The following is a 24,004-nucleotide window of genomic DNA, read 5'->3' as shown; positions in this document are numbered from 1 at the left end:
AAATGTGCTCCGGGATGAAGATTTAGAATTGTAATAAATTGCCTTTCAGACCTGAAGAAGAGTCAAAAAAATTTGTTGTTTTTTTTTTAAGTATTTTAGAAGTTAATACAATTTTAATTTGAAAGAACTTTAAATATCAGTGGAAGTGTCTCACATAAGATGAAAAATCATACACCGTACACCATAAATATAACATTTTAAAAAATTACATAAAAATCAAACATTGAAAAACTACCTTAAAAACTTAAACCAAAACAATAACCGAGAGAAAAACACAAGATCAACACAATATAAAAATTGCTACCGCCTGAGCTGGTAGCTTAAATCCGAATAAAAAAATGCTGGTATAGCGCCAATTATTGTGTGGCCGGTCAGCTGGTATGGTCGTGGGGTAAAGTTCTCGACTAGCAGGCTGAAGGTCGCGGGATCAAATCCCCGCATGGGCAAGTAAATTTTATTTGATTTATTTGTGTTATTTCACAATTTAACAATTTAAATAATATCTTGTGTACTTGCGGCACGTTCCCGAGTTGGAGATACTCTCAGTATCGCCCTGGTGTAAGACCACAGATGGAGATGTGTTTGGTGACTAGATCTGATATGAATAATGCACAAGAGTCCCAACCGCTTCAATCCGTCTGGAGCCAGTGAGACTATATCATCCCTAATCGGGGCAAGTTGTGAGGCTGAAGGTTGCGGGGAGGGGAAGGAGATAGTGAAAAGGAAGGTGGAAGAGTACCTGGCTATTCAGATCTGGTCACCAAGCACGGCTAAAGCCTTTACAAGCAACGTTTCAATTCTGAATGGTTGTCTTAGACTTCTTTGTTTTAAACCACTTTAATAATAATTGGATGACTTGTATAGCGCCGTTTTTGTGCAAAATCACCTCAAGGGCCCTGTACAAACTTATAATACATTTCTACAGTGATCTATGTTATTACTTAACTATTTATGGAGAAAATATACAGTACAATACTTACCTGGTAGGTCACTTGAGATTAACACTTACCTAATTAACATTATCTACCTAATTGTTTATTGGCGAAATTTAGATACAGGATTTAGGACTTTGAATTGAAAAATTGAATATAACTGGACTTTCTCTTAGGAATGGTATATTTAATATAAGGGTACGACAGGTTCAAAAGGTAAGTTTTTAGTTTAGACCTGAATTCTGTTGGATTGTTATGGATCTTAGTTCCGGAGGGAGTTTATTCCAAGCCTTTGGCCCAGATACACCGAAAGCGCGATCACCAAACTTAGTATTTGGCTTGCGCTTAGGTTCTATTAGTCTGCCTACAGCTGATGATGTTGCTGATCTAAGAGTTGACTGCCTCAGACCAGTGTTACTTTATTAGTATTACTTTATTTCTATAAAGCGACCAATCAGGGTTGAGTGTAACCGAAACCGTTTGACCTAAATAACTCCATAAAGTGGTTAAAACAGAGTAATTTTAAGATTAATGTCAAGTAACAAGTGTTTTCTTTCTTCGAAAATTAGTAAAAAATATATTGCATTTCAGGATTTGAACCCGCCACCTTCGGCTTGCTAGTGAAGAGCTTCACCCTTCGACCAAGGAGGTCGTCAACAATTGGTTGGCAATACTTTCGCAGAAGTAGTAGATGTGTTATATGCACGGAATGTGTAGTTACAAGAAGGCTATAATAACATACCTCAATAATAATTAACTTTTTGATGATACAATTCATCTCAATTGGTTCAATATAATTCTAATAGTAAAAAATTATTTTATTATTACTGTTCCAATGTTTATGAAAGCCCGTATGGGCGTATAATATAAATTAATAAAAACTACCCTGCAAAACAGAATAATAATGGGTTGTAAAGCACCGGAACGTCACTTTGCCAGCCTGAACCAACGTTATTTGATATCGTAACAACAACGGTATAATTTTACTGCTGCGTGCTAATTGCGGAATTGAGTGCAAACCTTTCTAGCACTACTTTTGCCTTTGTGTGTATTATTTTTTGTTAGCTATTTAAATGGAAAAATGTGGAACGAACTGGAAACTTTCTAAGATTTAATTAAGAATAGACGATTGGTTCTTTCCTGCCTTTCGATCAACCATTTACACCATTATTTGTATTTGTAATTAATAAAATCACTTACAAATTGTTTTTAAACAATAATTACTAGCCTGAAACACCAATATAAATTGGAAAATCATCCGAAAATAAATGCATGCGACGGGAATTGAACCCGCAGCTTCAGGTGCTCTACCAATTATTCAAAACTCGCCAAAATATTCAATATTTACTAATATTATTCATTCAAAAATTATTGCTTATTAGAATTGTTTTAATTAATTAGGCTAATAATTATTGCTTTAAAATTATCTGTTTTCCTTTCTGCTATGCATTCAATGCCCAGAGTTGCTAAACTAGATTCCATTCAATGTACCTGCGCGTTCAACACGCTCTTGTGTCCTGTTCAGGGTTGATCAATGCAAAACTAACTCTAAGCAGAATTCTCGCCTGAATAGACTATTCAATAATTACAATAGCTTATTATCCAAGGTTGATATTTTCAGTTGCGAACTTACTAAATACAATAGGTCCATAAAAGAATATTACTCTGGTTGTTTGAGAATAATGTTTATGTCTATATTGTTTATATCTCTATTATTATTTGATTTATATCTACAACCTGTCTCCATGGCTATAAATTTATAGTTTTGTAAGTATTTCGTTTTACATAATTTTTGTTTTGTATAAATGTCTTAATTCATATTCCTTTCTTACAAATTAAATTTACTTATTCCATATTGTGCTGTCTCAGTAGAGGTAAAGTCATAAGGAGGAAATCCATAATTGCTTTTATTTTGGCTATATAATACTTATGTACAAACTAATTAAGTGTAAACTGTCGATTTCCCGAAAATTAATAAATAAATAAATAAAAACCTTGTCTCGTAAACTTTCGTAAATTAATTCATTTACCTTCAACAAAACAATATACTAGATTCAAGGTCAGGCACGGCAAAATTGTGTCACACAATGAACCGCCAATCCCTAAAGGTAAAATCCTTCTTGGTTGAGTGGTAAAGATCATTGACTAAGAATCCAAAGGATACGGCTTCAATCCCGATGTGCGAAAGTAAATTTTATTTAATTAATTAGTGTTATTATTTCGCAATTATTATTTTAAAAATAATACTTTGTTTGCGGCATGTTCTGGACTAGTCAATACTTTACAGTAATTTCCTGGTGAATGACTAACATTTAGAATCGAAATGCTGTTTGAAGTAGCTTTAGCAGTATTTTATGACCAAATCTAGCCAAGTACTTCCCCACCTTCGTATTCCCATCTCCCTCCCCTATCTACCTTCAGTCTAATAACATACCCTAATCAGGGATGCCATAGTCTCGGTTGCTCCTGGTGGTTAGGAGAAGTTGAGACTCTTGTGCGATACTCACGACCGATGATACCGAAAGAAAGGTGATGTTGCCAACTATGTTATAAAATTATGACCTTACGAAAGTCCAATAAAATTGATTATCTGATCAAGAGAGAGATTCGATATTTTAAAGGTATGAACTTTTTTCAAAGCAGGGAACCTTTTTTATGTTAGCTCAACATAGGAGGCCCCGAGGAAAATTATCCCTCTCAGGGCCTATGTCATCTTTGAAGATGATGTGTGGAGGTCTGTTTGGGAACAGAAGGGGATTAAGTTCTGGGAAGGAAAAAGGTATGAGGAGGTAGGAATTTGGTCGGTGCATCCAGGAGAGATGGATGCAATCCATCCCTCCCACTGTTGTGCAAGCCAAAGTTCCGAGAGAGCCCTGATCGAAAAGCCAGAAAAACTCTTTCGACTAGTCTCTTCCGATCGGGCCTGCCACGCATCTGGTATTTTTGCCTCGTATTAATTTGAGAATATTCATTAAAAAAATAAAAATAAAACTTTTTTTTTTAAATAATACGTAAATTGCCGACTCACCTTCTTCATCGCTCCCCACCATAGAGTATCTGTCATATCCACTGAGGTTTCTATGGTGACCAAGTCCGAAGTCATCCTTGGTCCACTGCAACACTCCAGACTTGTTGATCACCCGGCAAGGAAGGGTCACTCTCGAGCCGACGATGGCGGTCTGTGGAAGAAAAATATACGTGAATTAATAAACACATTATTATTATTAAAAAATAACAGAGGGCGCCACTTCTATTTACAACAAACTTAAACTGTTCAGTCATCAATATAATAATCAGATGTTTATTTTTTTATCTTTAGTTACACATTGATACAATGATACCCTTATTGGATCTCCTGTCCAGAGGATTTAATTTGCATATTATAATGTTTAATTTATTGGATTATCTTAGTAATGTTATTACAATCAATATAATAATTATCGAATCATCTATATCTTCTTGTTTATCTTTTACTTTCTAGTATTTGGCATATTTTCATATTAGGCGCATTTCGAGATTCTTCCAGCATTTTTTTCAGGATGTATCGTTCGTATCTTCGTAATCTTGATGGGTAAGATTCGGTAAGAGCGACGGTTTTTAATTCGTCGATCATTGCCGGTGCAATGGTCATCATATATAGTATTCTAGTTGTGTGTCAGTCCAGTTTCATCTTAATTAAGAATGGCATTATGATTTTAATATTTTTGACCGCCAGTTTGCAGCGTTTCTTGTTTTGTCTTTCGTACTAATTGTTGAGGTTATATAAGTTCCTAGATATTTGATTTCTTTTTCGGGTTTCATCCGGATTCCTCCCACGTTGTACCATTGTGGTTCAGGAACTATTCTCATTGGATTTCTGACTAAGACTTTAGTTTTTGTTTCAATCAGGGTTATACCAACTGTTGTCAACAGCAGTTTCATTATTTTGATTACTATTCCAAGTATGTTGATGTTATTTGCCAGAATAATTATATTTTCTGCGTATGATAAAACGATCTCGAGCTAAATTTAATTATTCCATTTATTCTTCCAGTGTTGTAGAAAGAGGGCAGCCACTGTTTAACCCTTGTGTTTTTTTTATATTACTCTTTATTGTCCGAACTAAGAAAATGACGTCTTCTTTACCATACAATATTTTCTCACTATTGGTGTGGGCGTGGCTTACCCTAATTTTTAGGATCGAAACCATTTGTTAGAGGTCTACCGTATCAAATGCGTTGAAAAAATTACGCAATTCCACGTGATAGGAAAAAATATTCAAAAAAAACTTTTATAAAATATATACGTCCGGTTATACGTGACACTAAAATGCTGGACGGAATGATAGTTCAGGTACTCAAAAATTTTGTCTTGAAGTGTATAATCTATTTACAGTCAATAGGTACTATTTCACACGTACTTATTCAAAACTAACTTTTCGAACCTTTGCCAATCTTTGGCAGAAAGGCAAATAATATTGTGTTATCTGTACCGTCAGTAATACCGCGATTATACCAGGCAATAACGGTCTTTATTATCCGCTGCCGACGATATATATTCTTAAATCCTTAAAAGGCTGTTAAAGTTTACTGTGCGGTTACCGATGTAATTATTACCCGCGGTTACCTTTATTATTCTGAAACGTTTACCAAAAGGTGTAAAAAATATAGAGAAAACAATATGTCTTACTGTACTGTAAAATAATCAAAATTTACCCATTAATACGCTTAAAAAGGCCAAGGGAAGGGTTCTGCACAAAGCTGGGGACGTTTAACAAAAATCTAACATGGTTATTAATTAAACTTATTATAAATTTTTCGAAGAAAATTTCTTCTGAAAGCTTATCACTTTGTGATGTCATTATTTATTATATTAAAATACAAATAACTTTGTTTACTTCACTCTAATATATATAACCTCTACATGTTTCATAAACAAAGTTCACCTCATCAGAAGCAAGTATATACTTACAAAATTTTGTGGTGTGAAGTGATAAGTCAGATGTTTTAAATAAAACTCCCAACTGCTTACAACCGTCTGGAGCCAGTGAGATTATGGCATCTCCAATTGGGGTATGTTATATATTGGGCCGTGTCATAATAGAGCAATAACAGTGGCGGCGATTCTTGTTGTTACTGCTGATTACGAGTAAGTAGAAACTCGTACTTTTATATAAAAACAAGCCAGGAGTTTTGATAGATGCCTGATAGAGAGAAAGAAAAACTATCTAGAAAAATGCTGCGGGATCCAAAATTTGATAATAAACAGCAAGGCAATACGTGGGAATGTTATCTTTATCAAAAGAGCCATTTACTAAACACACTATACAGTCTATACATAACACCCCCAAAAGTAACTAGAGGCGTGGGTTTATGTTTCAGAAAACCTACTCGTATTTTCCTATCTTTGAGGATCCGTAAAATTGTCTCAGGTTTCCCTTTAAAATATCTTCATAAAGCTTCCGAGGAATTTCCTTTGAATAAGAGTGTTTACCAACAACCCAATCAAAGAGGCTTCACAGCTTTTCCGCTGGGAATTGATCGAAATAATGTAAATAACAATATCTTTTGCGTAATCCCAATATTGGATATTGCTAACTTATTGTGCTGGGGAACTGACGAGAATATTAAACCACTTTTTATCTTAAAACTGAATGAAGCACAATTTTGTTTTTGTTGCAATACATATTTTTTCAATATTCGTGGGTCCTCTCATATGGGTGTTCTGATTCGGATTTTCAAATGGCCAAATATAATAATTTTAAAAAATCTTAAATTTTGATAATTCATAAATGGAGAACATATGTAAGTAGAAAATAGGGCATTATATACGAGTTGACCTATACAAATTAGGAAGTATAAATACGAGTAGAGTCCATGAAATCAAAATCATTTTTACTTGCACCAAAAAATTCAATGCCTTTATTATAGTCTCGTCCTTCTGGAAAACAGAGATGGGTATCCAAGTCTACCAGGGGGTCTAGCACAGTGAAATCGATAAATTTACAATATTGGATTGAAAGGGGTCACTAGCGATGATTTTATACCGATTTCCTGAGCACGATCACACTATTGATATGAAGACCGATATTGATAATGCAAATCGACATACGCGGGGAACACTGTCTACGAATTGACATTTTTAAACGTCAGACGGTAAACATAAAAATTCTATTAAAGTTAGTTAACTTCTATTCGTTAATAAGCCAGGTTTTGCATAACGAACGACATTATCCAAAAATTTTGCATATTAACAGGTTATCTGACACCTTGTAGGTTAAAACAACGCTATTGCTAAAAGCAGTGGCAGATATTGAAATAAGGGTAAATTCAGGTAATTCCGTTAATGGAGGACTGAAAGCAGTTGGCGCTAACAAAAATTTGTCTAAAGAAGCGAAGTTAGCAGTCCACAACGAAGTGCTGGTACCTACCTTGATGTATGGAAGTGAGGCATGAAGCTGGCAAAGAAAGGATGAAAGTAGATTGAATGCTGTTGAAATGAGATCCCTGAGGCGTATGTGTGGTAAAACCATGTTTGATCGTGTGAGGAATGTGGAGATCCGTAAAGAGTGCAAGGTTGATGTAAGCATAATGAGTAAATTAATAAAGGGACGCTTAGATGGTTTGTGCATGTAGAGCAAATGAGCGAAGAGAGAAGTGTAATGAGAATATACGATGCAAATGTGAAAGGTAGCAGAAGTCGGGGACGCCCGAGGAATACATGGCACGATCAAGTGAATCAGATACTTGAGTCGGACCATGTCAAGAGTCAGAACAATAGAAGAGTGTGTATGAGACGAAGTATGTATGTGAATGAGGCAAGGAGTGTGTGCCAAGACCGAGTTGTTTGGCGGTCCGTCCTCTCTACCTACCCCTGCGTGAAAACGGCGTGGTGGTTAGATAGTTAGTTAATATTAGCTATCATAACCTCGAGCACAAAATATGTCACAATACGTTTATTTTCCAGTTATTTTTGCTTTTAAAATTTGAAAATTGTATTACATCATACATTTCTATTGTCTTAGATTTAACCATTTGTTTTTTAGTAAGGTTAAGGGTTATATAAACCGGCTAATACACATCCACATGTTTAAATGGGGTGGTTTCTTTAATAGCGTTTAGACTACAGTACTGTAATTTAAGTAAATAGTTATTAGAATTATTAGATGAATTAATTTATTTTCTGCGGTTATTATTGTCTTATATTATACCCAAGTGCGCAAATGTATGTTGATTAGATTTGTTTTTATAGTAATAATATGAGAAGTTAATGTTTTTTGCTGATTTGATTTTAAACGATGTAATTAATGATCATGATTAATTTAACCCTGTTACGGGCATTTTCAAGGTACCCAGAGTAAAACTAGTATTGCTATTTTATCAAGACTCTATTCAAATTATTGGTAATCGGTTAAAAACGTGACTGCAGACCATTACGAAAAAAATAACAGTTTTCTTAATAACTTTTAGAAAATTACGAATATTTTATCATGATGTCGGAAAAAGTATTAATGAAAATCCGAGTATTTTCGCATTTTGTCAAGGTTGTTATGATCAAAGCAAATATCTACGAGTTCAGAAAGATTATTTGCGTCAATCAAATAGAGAAACAAATAACAACCAAAAAAACTAATTTTCAACATTGTAACAACCAAAATAACGGCCAAAATTTCCTGTTCAAATCTTGGAACTACATTGTTGTGACAGTTACTTACCATATAGTTAACCAAGTTGGTCGAAGGCTTCTGTGGTAGAGGGGTAAGGCTACCGGGTTCAAATCCTGGCTATCGTTTTACAATTAATTATTTAAAAATAATATTCACCTAGTATATCTGCAGCATGTTCCAGAGTTGAAGATACTCTTAGTATCGCCCTGGTGATCAAGACCGCCATTCAAAATTGAAACGTTGCTTGAAATGGCTCTAGCCGTTTTTGGATACCATATCTGAATAGGCAGTTACTTCCTCGCCTTTCTGTTAACAATCTCACTCCCCTCCCCACTTCTTTCAACCTCACGACATATCCTAATTGTTTGGGATGCCATAGTCTCACTCTGTCTGCGGTCCATCAAGTTTCAGACAGGTTATTAACCTATTGTTTCAACAAAAAAACGATAATTCCATCAGGATCTTTACCGAAGTTTGCGGGCTCAAATCCCGTCGCACACAATTAAATTTTATTTATTGAATTTGGGTTAATTCGCAATTTATTAATTTTAAATAATACAAAGCATGCGGCACGATTGAAACTAGGTACTCCTCCACCTTCTTATTCGTTATCTCCTTCTCCTCCCCATTACCTTCAGACAGACGGTTGGGACTCTTGTACGGTATTCACATTGTTGCGGACGTATACGAGGTACCGTGGCAATGCGGAAAGAAAGAGAAAATAAGGAATGCGGACTTGTCTAAATTCTTCTCTCGCTTTTCTTCAATTGCGCTGGTTTACTATAAATTAACTTTTACTACCAAAAACTCGTGAGCGTACCATGGCTTCACAGTTTTGACACGGTTGAACAAGGGAGGCTCCGTCAGAGTCACAGTCAAGGTATTGACAGAATGACTTGTAATTTTTAACTGTAAACTTTCACAAAACTGGCTAAGGGACGCGGGTGCTTGGGATCGTTGTGGCCAGGCCGCTTGCCACGCTCATTCTTGCCGGGACTGCCCCGTGATAGTGGGGTAAACTGCCCTCGATACGCGGCGAGTATATTTTTATGTTACTAACAATCATGCGTGCAGGAGCACTAAAGGGTCTAGAATCGTTTAAAATAATCTTAGCTTCTTTTTACAAAAAAATTAGAGTCCTGACGTGTGCGGCTAAGGAGGTTAAACAATCAGTTTCCTCACACAGCCGTCGGGAAAAGGTGGGTCCCCTCCAATGTAAACTATCACACATATAGTCTAGGATGATTGTAGTAGGTAGGTGGCCAAAAATAATTTTGTAAGCAGGAATAAAAATAGGAAAGGAAAATAAGTAACAATGCTAGGAATCGTTTCCTCATCGCACATAATTCGTTATACAGGGTTTTCCAATAAGAGGTGTTATTTTGATATTCAATCGTAAAAGATCAATGGTTTCGTTGCTTGTGTGGCACGTAGCGCCGTTTTGTTGAAAGTAAACGTTGTCCAGATCAATACCATCCGATTCTGGCCATAAAAAATCATTAATCATCTCTTGATAGCGCAATCCATTTACTGTAACTGTTGCTCCAGCCTCATTTTCGAAAAAGTAAGGTCCGATGACTCCGCTGGACCATAAACCGCACCAAACAGTCACACGTTGAGGATAGAGAGGCTTTTCAACAATAACTCTTGGGTTTTCCGAGCCCCAGATGCGACAATTTTGCTTGTTGACGAAGCCACCGAGGTGGAAATGGGCCTCATCACTCAAGATAATTTGCATTTGATTCACTTAAGTGAATTTTCATAATTTCAATGCGTTGTTGAAGCGTGTATCATTCCATTTTTGTTAAATACGTAGTTTCTACTTGTCAAATGTAAAAAAATGACAGCTTCAAAAGTAACATCTAACGAAATAGCGGGCTATTCAAAATATCACCTCTTATTGTATAAGTCTCACTAACACCGAAAAAATTTGATATCATGTTGTGCCACAAAAAAGGCTTGATTATCTTGTCATTATATTTAAAGTAATAACATAATAAATGCTGACCTTGTAACATTATCAAGAAACCTGGCTACTTTTTAAACGATCCTCATGCAAACAGACCCGTCTAATCAATCATTTGTTTTCTTGACTTTAGGAAGAGATGTCATACTTTGTGGGCGGATTTAGGAGATTATTAAAAGTTATTCTCCCATTTGGAAGGCTGAAACACGGCGGAATTAAAGCCACGAAAACGCAATTTAAAGATTACAAACTTCTAACATAATTCATTTCTTTTGCGACATTCATTTGTCTGACGGGTTTTTGGGCACATTTTTATTTTGTAAAGTAAATATTGAAATTGTAGAATTCGTAGTGAGATTGACTGGCATTATTACTCTGTCAGTTAGTATCATAAAAATTGAACTGGTAGCCATTATAGCATTTTAAACCTAGTAAAATGTGTCAACTTTTGGTTTCGTGACAACTCAGGACATATTTAATAAGTTATATAGTCATTAAAAACGATGAAAAATACCAGCCTGTAATCCTAACCCACGTAACCTATTAAACAAAGTTTCTTTCATCACTTTTAAAGGTTTGTTGAATTATCTTTGAATTGAGTTAGGTATTTGGTTTTCCTAATTATTGTGATAAAAAGAGCTATTCAGAGAAAATTTACTGATTTAAGATGTTGCTTATTTATTAAGAATCTCTTCAAATTATTCGCAAGCCAGTTAAAAACGGGATTGCAGGCATTTAACTAATGAACTCGTGGGTTTCATAATAAGTTTGAAATACGAATGTCTTATGATTACACTTCCATGTCGGAACACGTCTTCATAAAAAATCTAATATTTTCGCATTTCGTCATTGTATATTTTCAGGACAAATGCAGATGCATGAACATATGCTCCGATTTATCAGAAATGTACTAAAAGTTTATCAGGAAACGGCCTGCATTCTCGTTTTTAACACGATTTTAATGAATGACCAATACTCATTTTTCTCCAGCTTGAGTAACGATGCTTAGACTTTTTTTTAATTAGCAGTACCTACCTACTTACAATTTAATAAATTTTTTCGTGTTGATTGAGACATGTCGTTAGCAGACGTCTCGCTCTTCAAGGTCTTTATCTGTGGCTTCTAATCTCTTAAAAGTGTAAAATAAAGTCACTATCCGCGTCTGTCTGTTTGTGCGCTAGTTTTTCTAAACCACGCAACGAATTTTGATAAAATTTTGACTATCATTTAGAAAATTTATTTACATAATTCATGTATCTTATATTTGCAGAAATTTGAGAAAAGCAGACGTTTTGTCGTAAAAAATATCTTATCGGGCGCAGCTAACGCTGGCTACGCAACGTATGAGATACATCAACATGATGTAGAACGGAATTGTATACCTTAAAAAGGCCTACAGTAAAATTTTCGATGGTATATATCTACCTCCCAAAGATAACTCACAGCAACGCCGGGAACACGTCAGCTAGTCGATGAAAAAAATACTTAAAATATTTAGTATAAATTTTATATGTGATAAAAAATAGTACTAACCTGATCTTGTGGTTCCATTGCGAACTTTTGATGCGTGCTGTATCCATCTCCAAATTGAGCCATAACCCCACAGGGTCCTCCCAGCAACACGGCAAAGGTGGAGAGCATCACGAGGAGATTGGCGCGTGAATTCGGCAGTATTCGCAAGAGTAAAAACATAGACAGCTTCTTCCTGTCCGAAATGCTCGTGCTCCCAACCCTGTTCGGCGAATTTTTCGCCACGAAGAAATTCCCACTGCGGCGACACGGCTCGCAAACATCCGGCGAAGCGTCCGCTTCCGTTTTTCGTAGCGAACCGGATGTCCGGTCCGCCATCTTTGACGCCATTGCTGTCACCCGCTTCTGGCACGTGTCTCTGGTGTCATCGGTGGCGGGAAGAAGTAACGGGCATCTCTCGCGAATCCCTTCAAATTTTCAATTCGGATTCAGTATTAGATCGAGCCCTTTTTCGTTTAACAATAAACGGCTAATGACGCATTTTACGCTCAGGTCGGTAATTGTTTCTTTTTGTCCCTTCGGTGGCAGGATATCGGCTCCCGGTGAATCTGGAACGATAGGAAAAAATAAAGTGTTATTTTTTGCTGAATAAATGTCGCGGAACAATGGGCCATGAAACTTTTACAATTTTGGGGTGGCCAAACGTTACGCTTTTACAATCGCTTTTAGTTTTTTTTACAGCGTTTTCGAAAGAATGGTGGTGGAGAATAGATAATGAAAACTAAAGACTGAATCAATTTAACAATTAATTGGCCACTCATATCAAATTACAAAAAACTTCAAATAAAGTAGGACAATTATGTAAAAGAAATTACCACAATAGTGTATCATCGTTCATGCAATTTGATTTATAATATATTATCTACTTTTAATGTCCATTGATAGAATAGACTGGTTTTTAGACCTCAATCAATAAACTCAGGTACCCCGAACTATATAATAATGGTAATGATATATTGGGGGATTAATTAAACTTTTATTTCACAAATCATTTCCAAAAGTATCATCTTCTGCGAAAATTGAGTATTGCTGATTTATTAAAAATCTCTTGAAATTATTGTTATACGGTTAAAAACGGGACTGAAGGCCGCTTCCTCTAATAAACTTTTAGTAAATTTATAATAATATCGAAACACGCGTTCATGCACCTGCATTTTTCTTAATAATGACGAAATACGAAATTTATGAAATTCGTATTTTACTAACAGGAAACCTCTCAATTCATTCGTTAAGGGCCTGCAATCCCGTTTTTAACAGGATTACAAATGATTTGAAGAGATTCTTAATAAATTAGCAATATTTTATATCAGTAAGTTTCGTGTAGCAGCCTGGATTGACTTTAACTACATTATAAGACTTTTTTTACCTTTTGAGATACAAGTTACACACATAAATTTAAGAACATGCTATAATTACATATAATACTTAATCATAACACATTCATTATCTTGAGTATATTATGCACGCACAAACGTTTATTACTACGCAATTACTATTGCGCTCTCATCGAAGGAATTTTATTTTAAAAATCTCAAAACATAAGTAGTTTAAAATTAATTATTTGGACCCCACCATTTTAACAATAGATTAACCTGCTAATTTAAGATGTCGTTCTTGGAAGGACGAAAAATATTTCAAAACAAATTCTCAAATAAATATCCATTTTGGCCGCCATAATGTTTTGTGAGCGGGCGGCCATTAGACAAAGGGTTCAAGTATACGAGATAACCCCGTCCCTGGAGACGCATAAATAACCAACTAGAAAAGGAGGAAAAGGAAAATGGTGCTACCCCTGCACGCCCCTGGAACAAATTATTTAAATGACTCGCGGAACCTTATTCTCAATTTTTCAGATTGTGATAATTTAATGCATAAAAGTTATAACATCTACTTGCATATCTACGAATACGTTTTCTTTTACACAAGCAATGAGATGTAAAAGTATGAAAAAAACCTTTGAGTCTGTGCAGAAATGAACGGTCCGTTTGATATATTCCCCTATCTTAATAGGCGGGTTGCAATATTTAGAGCACATGCGTCAGGTAGGTATGCTCTCCTTGTTCTACCGGTATTAAAATGGAAAATGCTCGAAATTACTAGCGTCATTGATCCCTTAGGCACCGTTGCATAATCGGTTGAAATTTGTTACATGATAACGGGTCGCTTCTATGACTCATTCTTGTGTCTTGTGTTTCTTCCCTCCTACAACATGGGTTTCTTCAAGAACCATGTTCACTTCTTCCTCTCCTCAAAAATACTCTTCACTCTTCTTAGCATCCCCAGTGATGGCATAGGGCCTAACGGAAATCATTTTCCTCAGGGCTTCCTGTGTGGAGTTAATGTAAAAAACTAAAATGTTTTTCGATCTCCTGAGGAAGCCTATTAAGCCCTTTGGGTCTGTCCAATTTACATTTTGTAAATTATTTTCCATTTAATAATTTTGTATTAGAAGGTTAACAGTATGGTTGTATATTTTATATTTTACGCGGACATAGTGTCTTGTCTGGTTATTCTAAGCTAGTAATGTACTTATCTCTGTTTATTTATAGGTCAAGGAACAAAGAAACAACAGAAAAAATACCAGAATTCCATGACGCTTTCGTACAAATACATCATAGTTCTGCAAAATTGTCTTACAAGTTGTGTTTACTTGGAAATAATACACTAATATTACCTAAGTAAAATGATAATAAATCATTGTAAAAATATTAACGCATCTCAATAATATGAAACAGAAAAAGACACAGAACATAGAAGGTTACGACTGCAAATCGAACCCAGAACCCTGCCAATTGATCAATTGGTATAGTTTTGTCCTAGTAACACATTGGTTGTAGGCTCGTTTCCCAGTTGCAACCGTTATCTTTTATTTTCCGTTACATATTTCATTAAGATTTCTTTGTATTATAATTTCGTCTTCACTGATACAAAAAGATTGACGGGAAATACGAATATATAAAATTTTAGTACATACGTCCAAAGATAGTTTGTAAACTGTCATAAATGTCAGGTATTTCCATTTGATTTCATGCAACGCTCTCCAAGAAATAAACAGTATTGATACTTGGGTGAAACCAGGTAGTAACAATGAGAAATCATTTGAGGAAGCTACAAGCCAAAAATGTATACATTCTTGGTATACATTGTATCGTAGGTAATAGGCATTAAAATCGCTTGACGAACGGAGTCTAGAAACGTTCGATTTCAAGCAAAAAACTGTTTTTTTATTTATTTTGTAAATAATTTGTGAATCAAGTGAAACTGTCAGATAATTTTAGCTATAATACTGTATTTTTTATGCATTCATACATTTCTATTGAAAAAAAAATTTTTTTAGTAGTTTAAATTTATATTTTTTATTTAGTATTTTAAAGTTTTATTTGTATTCTACTCAAACGAAACGATAGGAAAATCTTCAATTTATCTAAAGAATATTTTTTGATATTAATAATGTACACTTATTCGTCATAAAGATTAATAAAAATAGTGATTTGGCACTAAGCTTTGCCTTAAATGATCACTCCTTTTCACTTATTCACTGCGCGTTTTCTTTTCAAATTAATTAACTCTTTATTCAAAATGATAATATTCGTCAAGTCGTTATTTCGCGAGGTAAAATATTCACAAAATAATAAATAAACGTCTCTTTTCGTCTTAAATACCACCACGTCGCTTCTCCACTGTCTTCTGACAGCGGGTTGTCATTTTCATAGACTCGATTTACGAACACCATCAATTCCCTTCAAGTGTAATGTCAAAACAACAAATGATTTCGTGAAGAGATAGTTTTGAATGCAAAGTTAATTTAAAACGTGATTTTAAAGTGTTTTGGAGATCAGAAATAAGTCACAACCAGTGGCGGCCAGCTAATATGTGCTCCCGAGCGCCGAACAACCAACAAAATTTCCGACATGGCTAATCACAATACGAAATTCGGTTCGGTTATAATATCTCACATAAAAGGTACCTACTTATTAAGCGCGCTTAACTTGCAGACCGACTGTGACTTGTGCCTATGTTCGTAGCAGTTCGTTTTCGATTGCGATCCAAAATTTGACTGCTTTGATCGCATATTCTGCGAAACAGTCGAAAGCGTGGCTGCATACTATTCTTTGCAAATATTACCATATCGAGGACGGCGTCCGGAGCCACCACATCATAAGGAACGGTTTGTTCAGTAGAAAGTTAAACTAAAACTGTTTGATATTCTTGTCGATATCGTGTCTTCAATTTACCATCTGCTCTTTTTCAGCGAATGTTCCGCTTACTTCCTTCGATATAAGCATACAAGATAAAACATGTCATTAAGAGATGAATGATGTTCAGATTAGCTGTTATCAGTTCAGTCAGTTGTCGCCGTTGAATTTAAAACCTTTCTTGCTCTGCGAAAGTTTTGAAGTTTAATTGCAGATTATATCGATCATATTTATCAATTGTTAATTAGGTATGTCAATTGCAGGTTATACCAACTTATGATTACTGCTGTGTTTGTTCATCGTATAAATTAAAAATGTGTTTGGATGTGGAATATATTAAGAACAATAGGTCGAGTAGAGAGACTTCCTAAATAAAGTTAAGTTAAAAGGTGAACTCTGTGAAATTTACACCCGCAATTTTTCAAAGGCTGACGGCGCTTTGTCAAATTTACAACTTTTTATAGTACTTGTTTATTAGAAGACTTTTCCGAGACTGCCAAATTACTAAGACTTGTGTGCACCATTCTAATGAACTCAGTTGAAAGTGAAAGAGTTTTCTCAACGTTAAAAATAATTAAATATAATAAAAGGAGCAGAAAATAGAACTTTTTTATTAATAGCTTTGTACCTTTATTTCATTTATTTTCTTAATGTTGTACTCCGGTGAACCTCCACATATTTTGACCACCGGCCGCCACTGGTCACAACCGTGTTGTAAATTGAGATGGTTTTTTGACTTATTTAATTTTAACATAATAATAATATAGTAGAGAACTTTTTTTCTTTTAAAAGTGCTATTTTTTTGGCCAAATACCAAATTTGCTATTTTTAGTTTTTTTAAACCACAGAATAAATAAGAAAACTAGAAGTAACTTCCATACAAATTTGAATAGGGTACTTCACCACTGACTTGGTACCATTTATTTCTAGACCATTTAGCACGCGCTCTGTTTCTCCTAATCTTGCCTGACGTCGTAGATCTCCATTCCAATTGAATTTCGTAATAATAAGAATTTACTCAAATTATTTGTAATTTGGTTAAAAATGGGACTGCAGGCCCTTAACAAATGAATTGATAGGTTTCCTGTTAAGCTTTCAGTTAAAGAGGAATGTATTAACGCGATATCGAAACACGTGTTCAAAAAATCATAATATTTTCGGATTTCGTCACTATATACCTATCATCAAAGCATGGTGCAGGTGCGTGTACACGTGTTCCTTTATATTAGGAATGTACTAAAAGTGTAACTGAAAACGACCTTCAATCCCATTTTTAACCGGATAGCGAAAATTTTGAAGAAAATCCTTAAAAATTCAAATGCAAAATCAAAAAAACATTTATTTCACAAAAAGAGTACAGAGGGTATAGCTTATAGGCTACATCCTATTTCTTCCAGATAACCCAACAAATACACATTATATTACATAACCCAACAATTACATGTTAACAAATGTTTGTAAATAAAAAATAAAAAACAGAGGTATTTAATTTATGTAAGGTATTCATTTAAGGTGTAGTGATATTTGTTTAAAAGAAATGTTAGTGTTGATTAAAATTTAAGTATGTCGGTTATTTGTTTGATGATACGTGGAATAAATTATGTTATAAATTAGCAGTACGCATAATTCTCCGTGTTTGATTTCAAACTTGCGACCTCTAGATCAATGGCAAAGGAGCATACCACTCACCTACATAGATTGTTTTAAAAAAATAGTAGTTATTACCTCTATGCCAGAAAAACTGCAAGTTTTCAAAAATATGTAAAACGGTGGTATGTAACTTCATAGTTTATCAGGTAATAAGTTTTTAATCACATTTATTAACCATACACTAATCAAATTACTAACCGCTCAAGGATTTGCGTGTCGGCACTAAAAAGTCAGACATCACTATTTTATAACTATGTACGTTGTACGTGTACGTTAACGTTACACACTAGAGCCTGCAGTGTTTATATTTGTATGACCCATTTAGTGCGCTGTTATAGCCTCTGTCAATATTAACTATTGAGAGGAATTTTGTCGGAGTTTATTCCGAAAACCTTTGAATTAATAATGACTAGTAAATTAATGTTATGTTTAGTTGAGTGAGAATTAAATGACTGTGTTTAAAAACGTATTTTGGTATTTTGTTTCAACTGTTTTCATAGAGTAATTAGGTCAATTTTTTTGCGTAATTCATATTCCTAATTTGGAATAATATTTGAGAGGAGAAAATTGTTATTAGTCGACATATAAATTTGAACTAAATAGTGGCTTATGTACGTTGAATCACTATCATGTGAAAAGACATTTTTAAAATTAAAACATGAAAGGTAATGAATATCCTGACAATATTGGAACTCTTACATCCACTTCTTCCATTACACCAAATTCGGGAAGAAATTGGGTATAAATATGGATGAAATTTATAATGATAAACAGTGTGTATATGTTGATTTCGACGTGACGGAAGACGCCGGTAACACGACGCATTTGACCGCTCTGCTATTAACTGATCATATTATTAATCTTCGGTATTAAACTTGAATGTATATTTTTTCAGATATCTGATACCTCAATGAACATAAGTAATGATTTCATATGTACCTGATGGAAAGACAGTTATTTCAATGATTTCATAATTTATTAATTATGATATAGCTGGCATAATAGAGCGGTAGCACTACAAAATGAAGTATATTTACATTGAGTTATAATATTCGAAATTATATCTGAATTACTTTTTTTCCTGCTATAAGCCTTAATGAAGAATAATATATTATGTATAGACTGTAGGGTAAATTATAGGGATGTTACATCTCCAGAAAATAACTACAACATTATTTTTACCTACATTCTTGTGAGTCTGGTATCATTTTAAACCTGCGCGCGGTACCTCGCGCGGCAAATAATATTATTCTGTCTCCAGCAGTCTAGCCGTCGAGTTAGCCCCAAATCTCCTCTAGTGTACGCGATCTATTTGTTCATAAAATTATTATAAGTGAGTTTTGTTGAATTATATACGAGTCACCATTGATTTTTAATCGTCGGTAATTACCAATTTTTGGATTTAATTTTTATAATTTATAATTATAATTTTTTTCAGTTTAAATGGTTTGTTGGCTAAATGATTCTGCGGTTCTCCAATCCGCAGAATCCAAGGTTGCTTGATTACTCTCATTATTCCACAAGACGATTACAACATGTATACTGTACACAAACACCTTCACGTTAAATAGATACATTTCATGTAGATTTGCATGAAAACCAATATCGCCACTGACATCCCTTTGAATATTCGATCGAGACAGCCAACGTTGCGTGTTCTGTTTCGCTCACTCAACCTGACAATTATATATGTCATCACTCAATTTGATTTTGATTTTGTTCTGATAGTCCAATTATCTGAATTTGAAACTTAGGACGACTTTTGTAAAACCGAACTCATTCGCATCGCATTTCTTTGAAAATTCGTCTTTATTATGAATAGGATCATAGTCATAGTCGCGTATGGAACACGCTGTCAAAATCTCAGATACATATATTATGACAGTGTTGCACGAACAAGGTGATATAAATATCAACGTGTTCAAGATCTATTTTACTGTTATTCAATTTTGTTCCTTTAAATTTTTTTAAATTTTATTTTTGCCTTTTACTGTCTATTTGGTGCACCCTTAATGTTTTTCCCCCCGCCCTTCACTAACCAAGCCTTCCCACTTTGGGTTGGTTAAAATATTGATAATATCTTCCTGTTAATAATAAGAGCAGGTCCGCGAAGGCTTTTAAAAGCCTTTTATGGGTTAGGTACTATTTCCTGTTTCCGGCTTCAGACTATGGGTAGCTGAAAACATCAAGAAAATTATCAGATTTTAAATTTGTCGGTTTGTTGCTTTTTATGCGACGGGTCGTTGTGTCTAGAGAAGTAAATTAACAACGTCCATGGAGTAGTGGTCTGCCCCTTAGTAATTTGATTAATGGGTTGGGGTTTTACCAGTTCGTATTCCACTTGCACTTACGTAAATATTTATTATTTATGTAGGTACACATGACATTAGAAATATGTAACGAATGAGGTACTATAGTATAATATCCCTTTCTTGTGCAATCAAACACAGATAAATAAATTGTAAATAATTCAAAATATAGGCATGCAAGCAGTATTGAATTGTAGTAGGTATTCTAAGATAATTATTACGCCGAAAAAACTAGGAATGTTAAGTGTGAGACAGCGAATAATTTAAAATACTCTAATATTTATATTTCAGTTTATAAATAAGATGCTCCCGAAATACATGTCTAAGAATCTACATTTTAATTTCGCAATGCATGGTTACCCCACGAGAAACTGTGCAGATTTTAGACTTCCAAAAACAACTTTGTCGGGAAGCCGAAATATTCTCTATTTTAAGATTTTTAATGACCTACCGACAGATGTTAAAGAAGCTAAAAGCATTGCTACTTTACGTGGGTTATTCCTAAATACTATAAAAATAAGTTTCAGATGTATTTTAAAGTGTCCTTAATGTCATAGAAATAAGTTGTTAAAAGGTTTATACTAGATATAAAAATTTAATTTTCTATAACGAAATAAAAAGATACAATCAAAAATTGTAAAGGTTAATGTAAAAAAATCGCTAGTTCAGACTAACGTGAAAATTGTATCATGTTCAAATGAAAAAAAACTCTAATTTTCAACGCCTTTTACAAGAATCTCACCGCAAAGTAAAACCAAAAACACAAGACCCGTGTAATAAGCTTACATGGGTGGTTTCACTTCCTCCTTTTTGAACCTATCACGAGCATTATATATATTGACACGATAGAAATAAAGTACCCCATTCGGCTCCGGGTTGTGCCCAGGGGTGCAATATCTCACCCACGACAGCTACACCCCATTATCCGAACACTTACAACAGTATTAAACATTTTTGTTCCGGCGAACTGCGGAGGTAACGAACTGAAAAAGTTTTTCTATCTATTTTTATCTACGCAACAGTGATGAGGATTTTGTGGAATTTTCCCCAGACTCTCCTATTTTACTGAAATTAAAAAAAAAAAACTTAATTACCCTTAAAAAAATAATAAAATTGTAGCCATTATCAACCGTAAACAATTATTTATTTTCCTAACTTTGGCAACACTAGCGACTAGCCTCACGGTCGCTAGCCGATAATTCTGAACGTTCTCTGAGCTTCGTGCAATAATGTATTCTACTAGTTCCGCATTCTTGCATTTCCGTAATTGTATTTTGAAATATTCAACACAAATTCTTAACGGCGTGTTCTCATCTGATATATTCTATGAATCTCTTTGGTCGATTTATAGAACGATAGATAAATTAAATTTAAAAATAAAAGGTACATTCAATTTAAAGTTTCTATTATATAGGCTTATTCTCACGGATCTATTTCATGTGAGAGAAATCAAAGATTCTTTCGGGTGAGATCCAGTCTTAAGAGACATTAATTTCCAGCTCCGAATTCCCACTTTCTTGTAGGTACTTGCATAATAATTATTGCGTAATACACACGCAAAAGTTTCGGATCTATCTAACTGCACAGAGGGTAGGAGGGAGAAAAAGGCTATTATATCTTTTTTTTAAGCAATATTAATTTAACTTACGTCTATTACATACATATTTGTATGTACTTGCATCTTCATATTTATTTCCTTCTAAAACTTGTGTTCTTTTTAAGCTTGTTGATGATATTTTACTACCTGAGTACACACAAAAGAAAATAAGAAAGAAGATTTATTTTTTGGGGAGAATTCGTCAATATATTTTAGTAAAACTACAATCACTACAATACAACTCCAGTTATGCACCACATTTTAACTACTACTCAACGATTTCCATGTCCATTTTTTTCTCATGTAATGGCAGAGAACAAAATAAGTAGCATAATTTTTCAAAACACAGCAATGAGAATAATTTTTTTTAGTGTACACAATTTATTAAAACATATACATTTAATATATATTTTAAAATTTGTGTTTTTTTTTTTAATAAATATACAATGTTTACAAGTCATACTGTTTTAATTTATACTACACTTCCATTAAAATCATTTGCTAGTGGATGGAAGAGGAGTGTAAATTTGCGAAAAAATAATATAACTAGGTTACAAAGTAAAAAATAATTACGAAATTAAAATCCATACAAAATGTTGTATTTGCAAAAACGAGGATAAAGAGAGTATTATAGGATAAATTGTGAAATTTTTAAGATAAACTAGGGGAATCAGTTTTTTGTTTATTGTGATGTTTGGTAATAAGTTGGGTTTTCAAGCGATAGATGTCACCAGTCATAAAGCTTACTTCAGAGTCCGACAGATGTGGCTAGAGTGTAGCAATTGCCTGTGGGATATTATTGCCAGACAACAAGCTTCTAGAAACAGAGAATTACCAACCCTCGGGTAATGAACAGTGTAGCTAGATCCAGACTTATTTATTGTAACTTAAATAAACGAAATTATTGTAAAGAACTTTTTACTTTATTCAAAGAGATCCCGACACAGAAATTTGCAAGTAAGCAGAGATATAACATTTATGATTTCCATAAAATATTTTTTTGTATTGTTCAATATTTGTTTTATATCATTAATGCTTCTGATTTCTTACGATAATACTTGGGAGAAATAGATTTTAAAATGTAGGTAACTAGGAGTGAAACCGATGCGGTAATAATTAACCAAAATACTTTTTAAACATAATTATATACAACAAGGACATTCACAGATATAATCGTACAACACGAACGTACAACAAAATAAGGCTACCAAAAGGACGAAACAAAACAAAAAAACTGTACTACACCAAGGAATGCAATATGCTCCAATTGATATATTCAAACTGGATTGTAGGAGCCATATTGATTAAAAGAAAATTAAACCTTCCATATCTATCTAGTATCTAGTACATAAATAAAAACGTAAACGTCCGTTTGTTCAAAATCCTCAATCTCCGAAAGTTGTTTAAATTTGGCAAACGTTGCATTGGAATTCGCGTGTGTTTTTATTTACCTATAAAACAATGTTTTATTTATTTTTTGTCACGTGTGACAGGTAAAAAATAGAAAACTGCGCCATCTGTTGGACAACCATGTTTTTTTAGAAAAAGAGCGATTAGTAAAGTATATTTTTCATACGTGAAAACGTCACGTTTGTTTGAACTTTTTTACTCTAATTTTTTCAATATTACGGTTCGTAAGCCTGAAAAAATCTATATAGTACGAGAGAGTGATGTTTATTTTGGAAAAATAATTGCTTATTTGAAAATTTAAAAAAAGTTACATAATTAAAATATAATAGTTAACAATTAAGTAAGAGGGTAATTAAGTACCTTATCACAAATGTGATGATTTCAGAGGAAATTTTTATTTTGATTTATTAAATAAAAGAAACATATTTTTAGGACGCAAGGTTTATTACTATTCACATAACTACTTGTTAAATATGTCGACCATTTTATAACCCTTATCATAACAAAATTACAATCTATGATCCTTTGTGTCTTAAAACATACGTCAGTTTATAATTTTTTGGGCAAAATTTCCACGAATGAGTTAATTTTATATGGACTCGAGTCACTCAGCCAAGTAAAGGGTTCACGTTATAATATTATCTCAAACAAGAATGATGGACGTTTACATTCTATCATATTTGTAAGCGTGCGTCAATGGCACAAAGAGGTTGATCTGAATACAGCGAACGTGTGTAAGTATTTACGTAGAATCTACAGTGATAATCTA

The 24,004-nt window shown here is 33.9% G+C and overlaps 1 protein-coding gene and 1 long non-coding RNA gene across 2 annotated transcripts in view; both read right to left on the bottom strand.

The window, feature by feature from the left end:
* The window catches only part of LOC149413820 (irregular chiasm C-roughest protein-like), a 116,679-nt gene extending 104,136 nt beyond the window's left edge, over nucleotides 1-12,543 (bottom strand). The window contains exons 1-2 of the mRNA XM_089644692.1: nucleotides 12,077-12,543; nucleotides 3,961-4,111 (exon numbers count right to left, since the gene is read on the bottom strand). Coding sequence (XP_089500818.1) covers nucleotides 3,961-4,111; nucleotides 12,077-12,403 — 478 coding nt within the window. The 5' untranslated portion in view covers nucleotides 12,404-12,543. The remainder of the gene's footprint in view (nucleotides 1-3,960; nucleotides 4,112-12,076) is intronic.
* Nucleotides 12,492-24,004, bottom strand: part of LOC149413817 (uncharacterized) — a 344,689-nt gene continuing 333,176 nt past the window's right edge. The window contains exon 5 of the long non-coding RNA XR_016304183.1: nucleotides 12,492-12,621. This is a non-coding gene — a long non-coding RNA (uncharacterized LOC149413817). The remainder of the gene's footprint in view (nucleotides 12,622-24,004) is intronic.

Source organism: Hesperophylax consimilis, chromosome 21 (genome assembly GCF_061612785.1).
Source record: "Hesperophylax consimilis isolate HC1 chromosome 21, BYU_Hcon_1.0, whole genome shotgun sequence".
NCBI classification, from domain to species: Eukaryota; Metazoa; Arthropoda; class Insecta; order Trichoptera; family Limnephilidae; genus Hesperophylax; species Hesperophylax consimilis.
The sequence above is the reverse complement of the archived record's forward strand: the minus strand, read 5'-3'. Positions and strand labels throughout refer to the sequence as shown.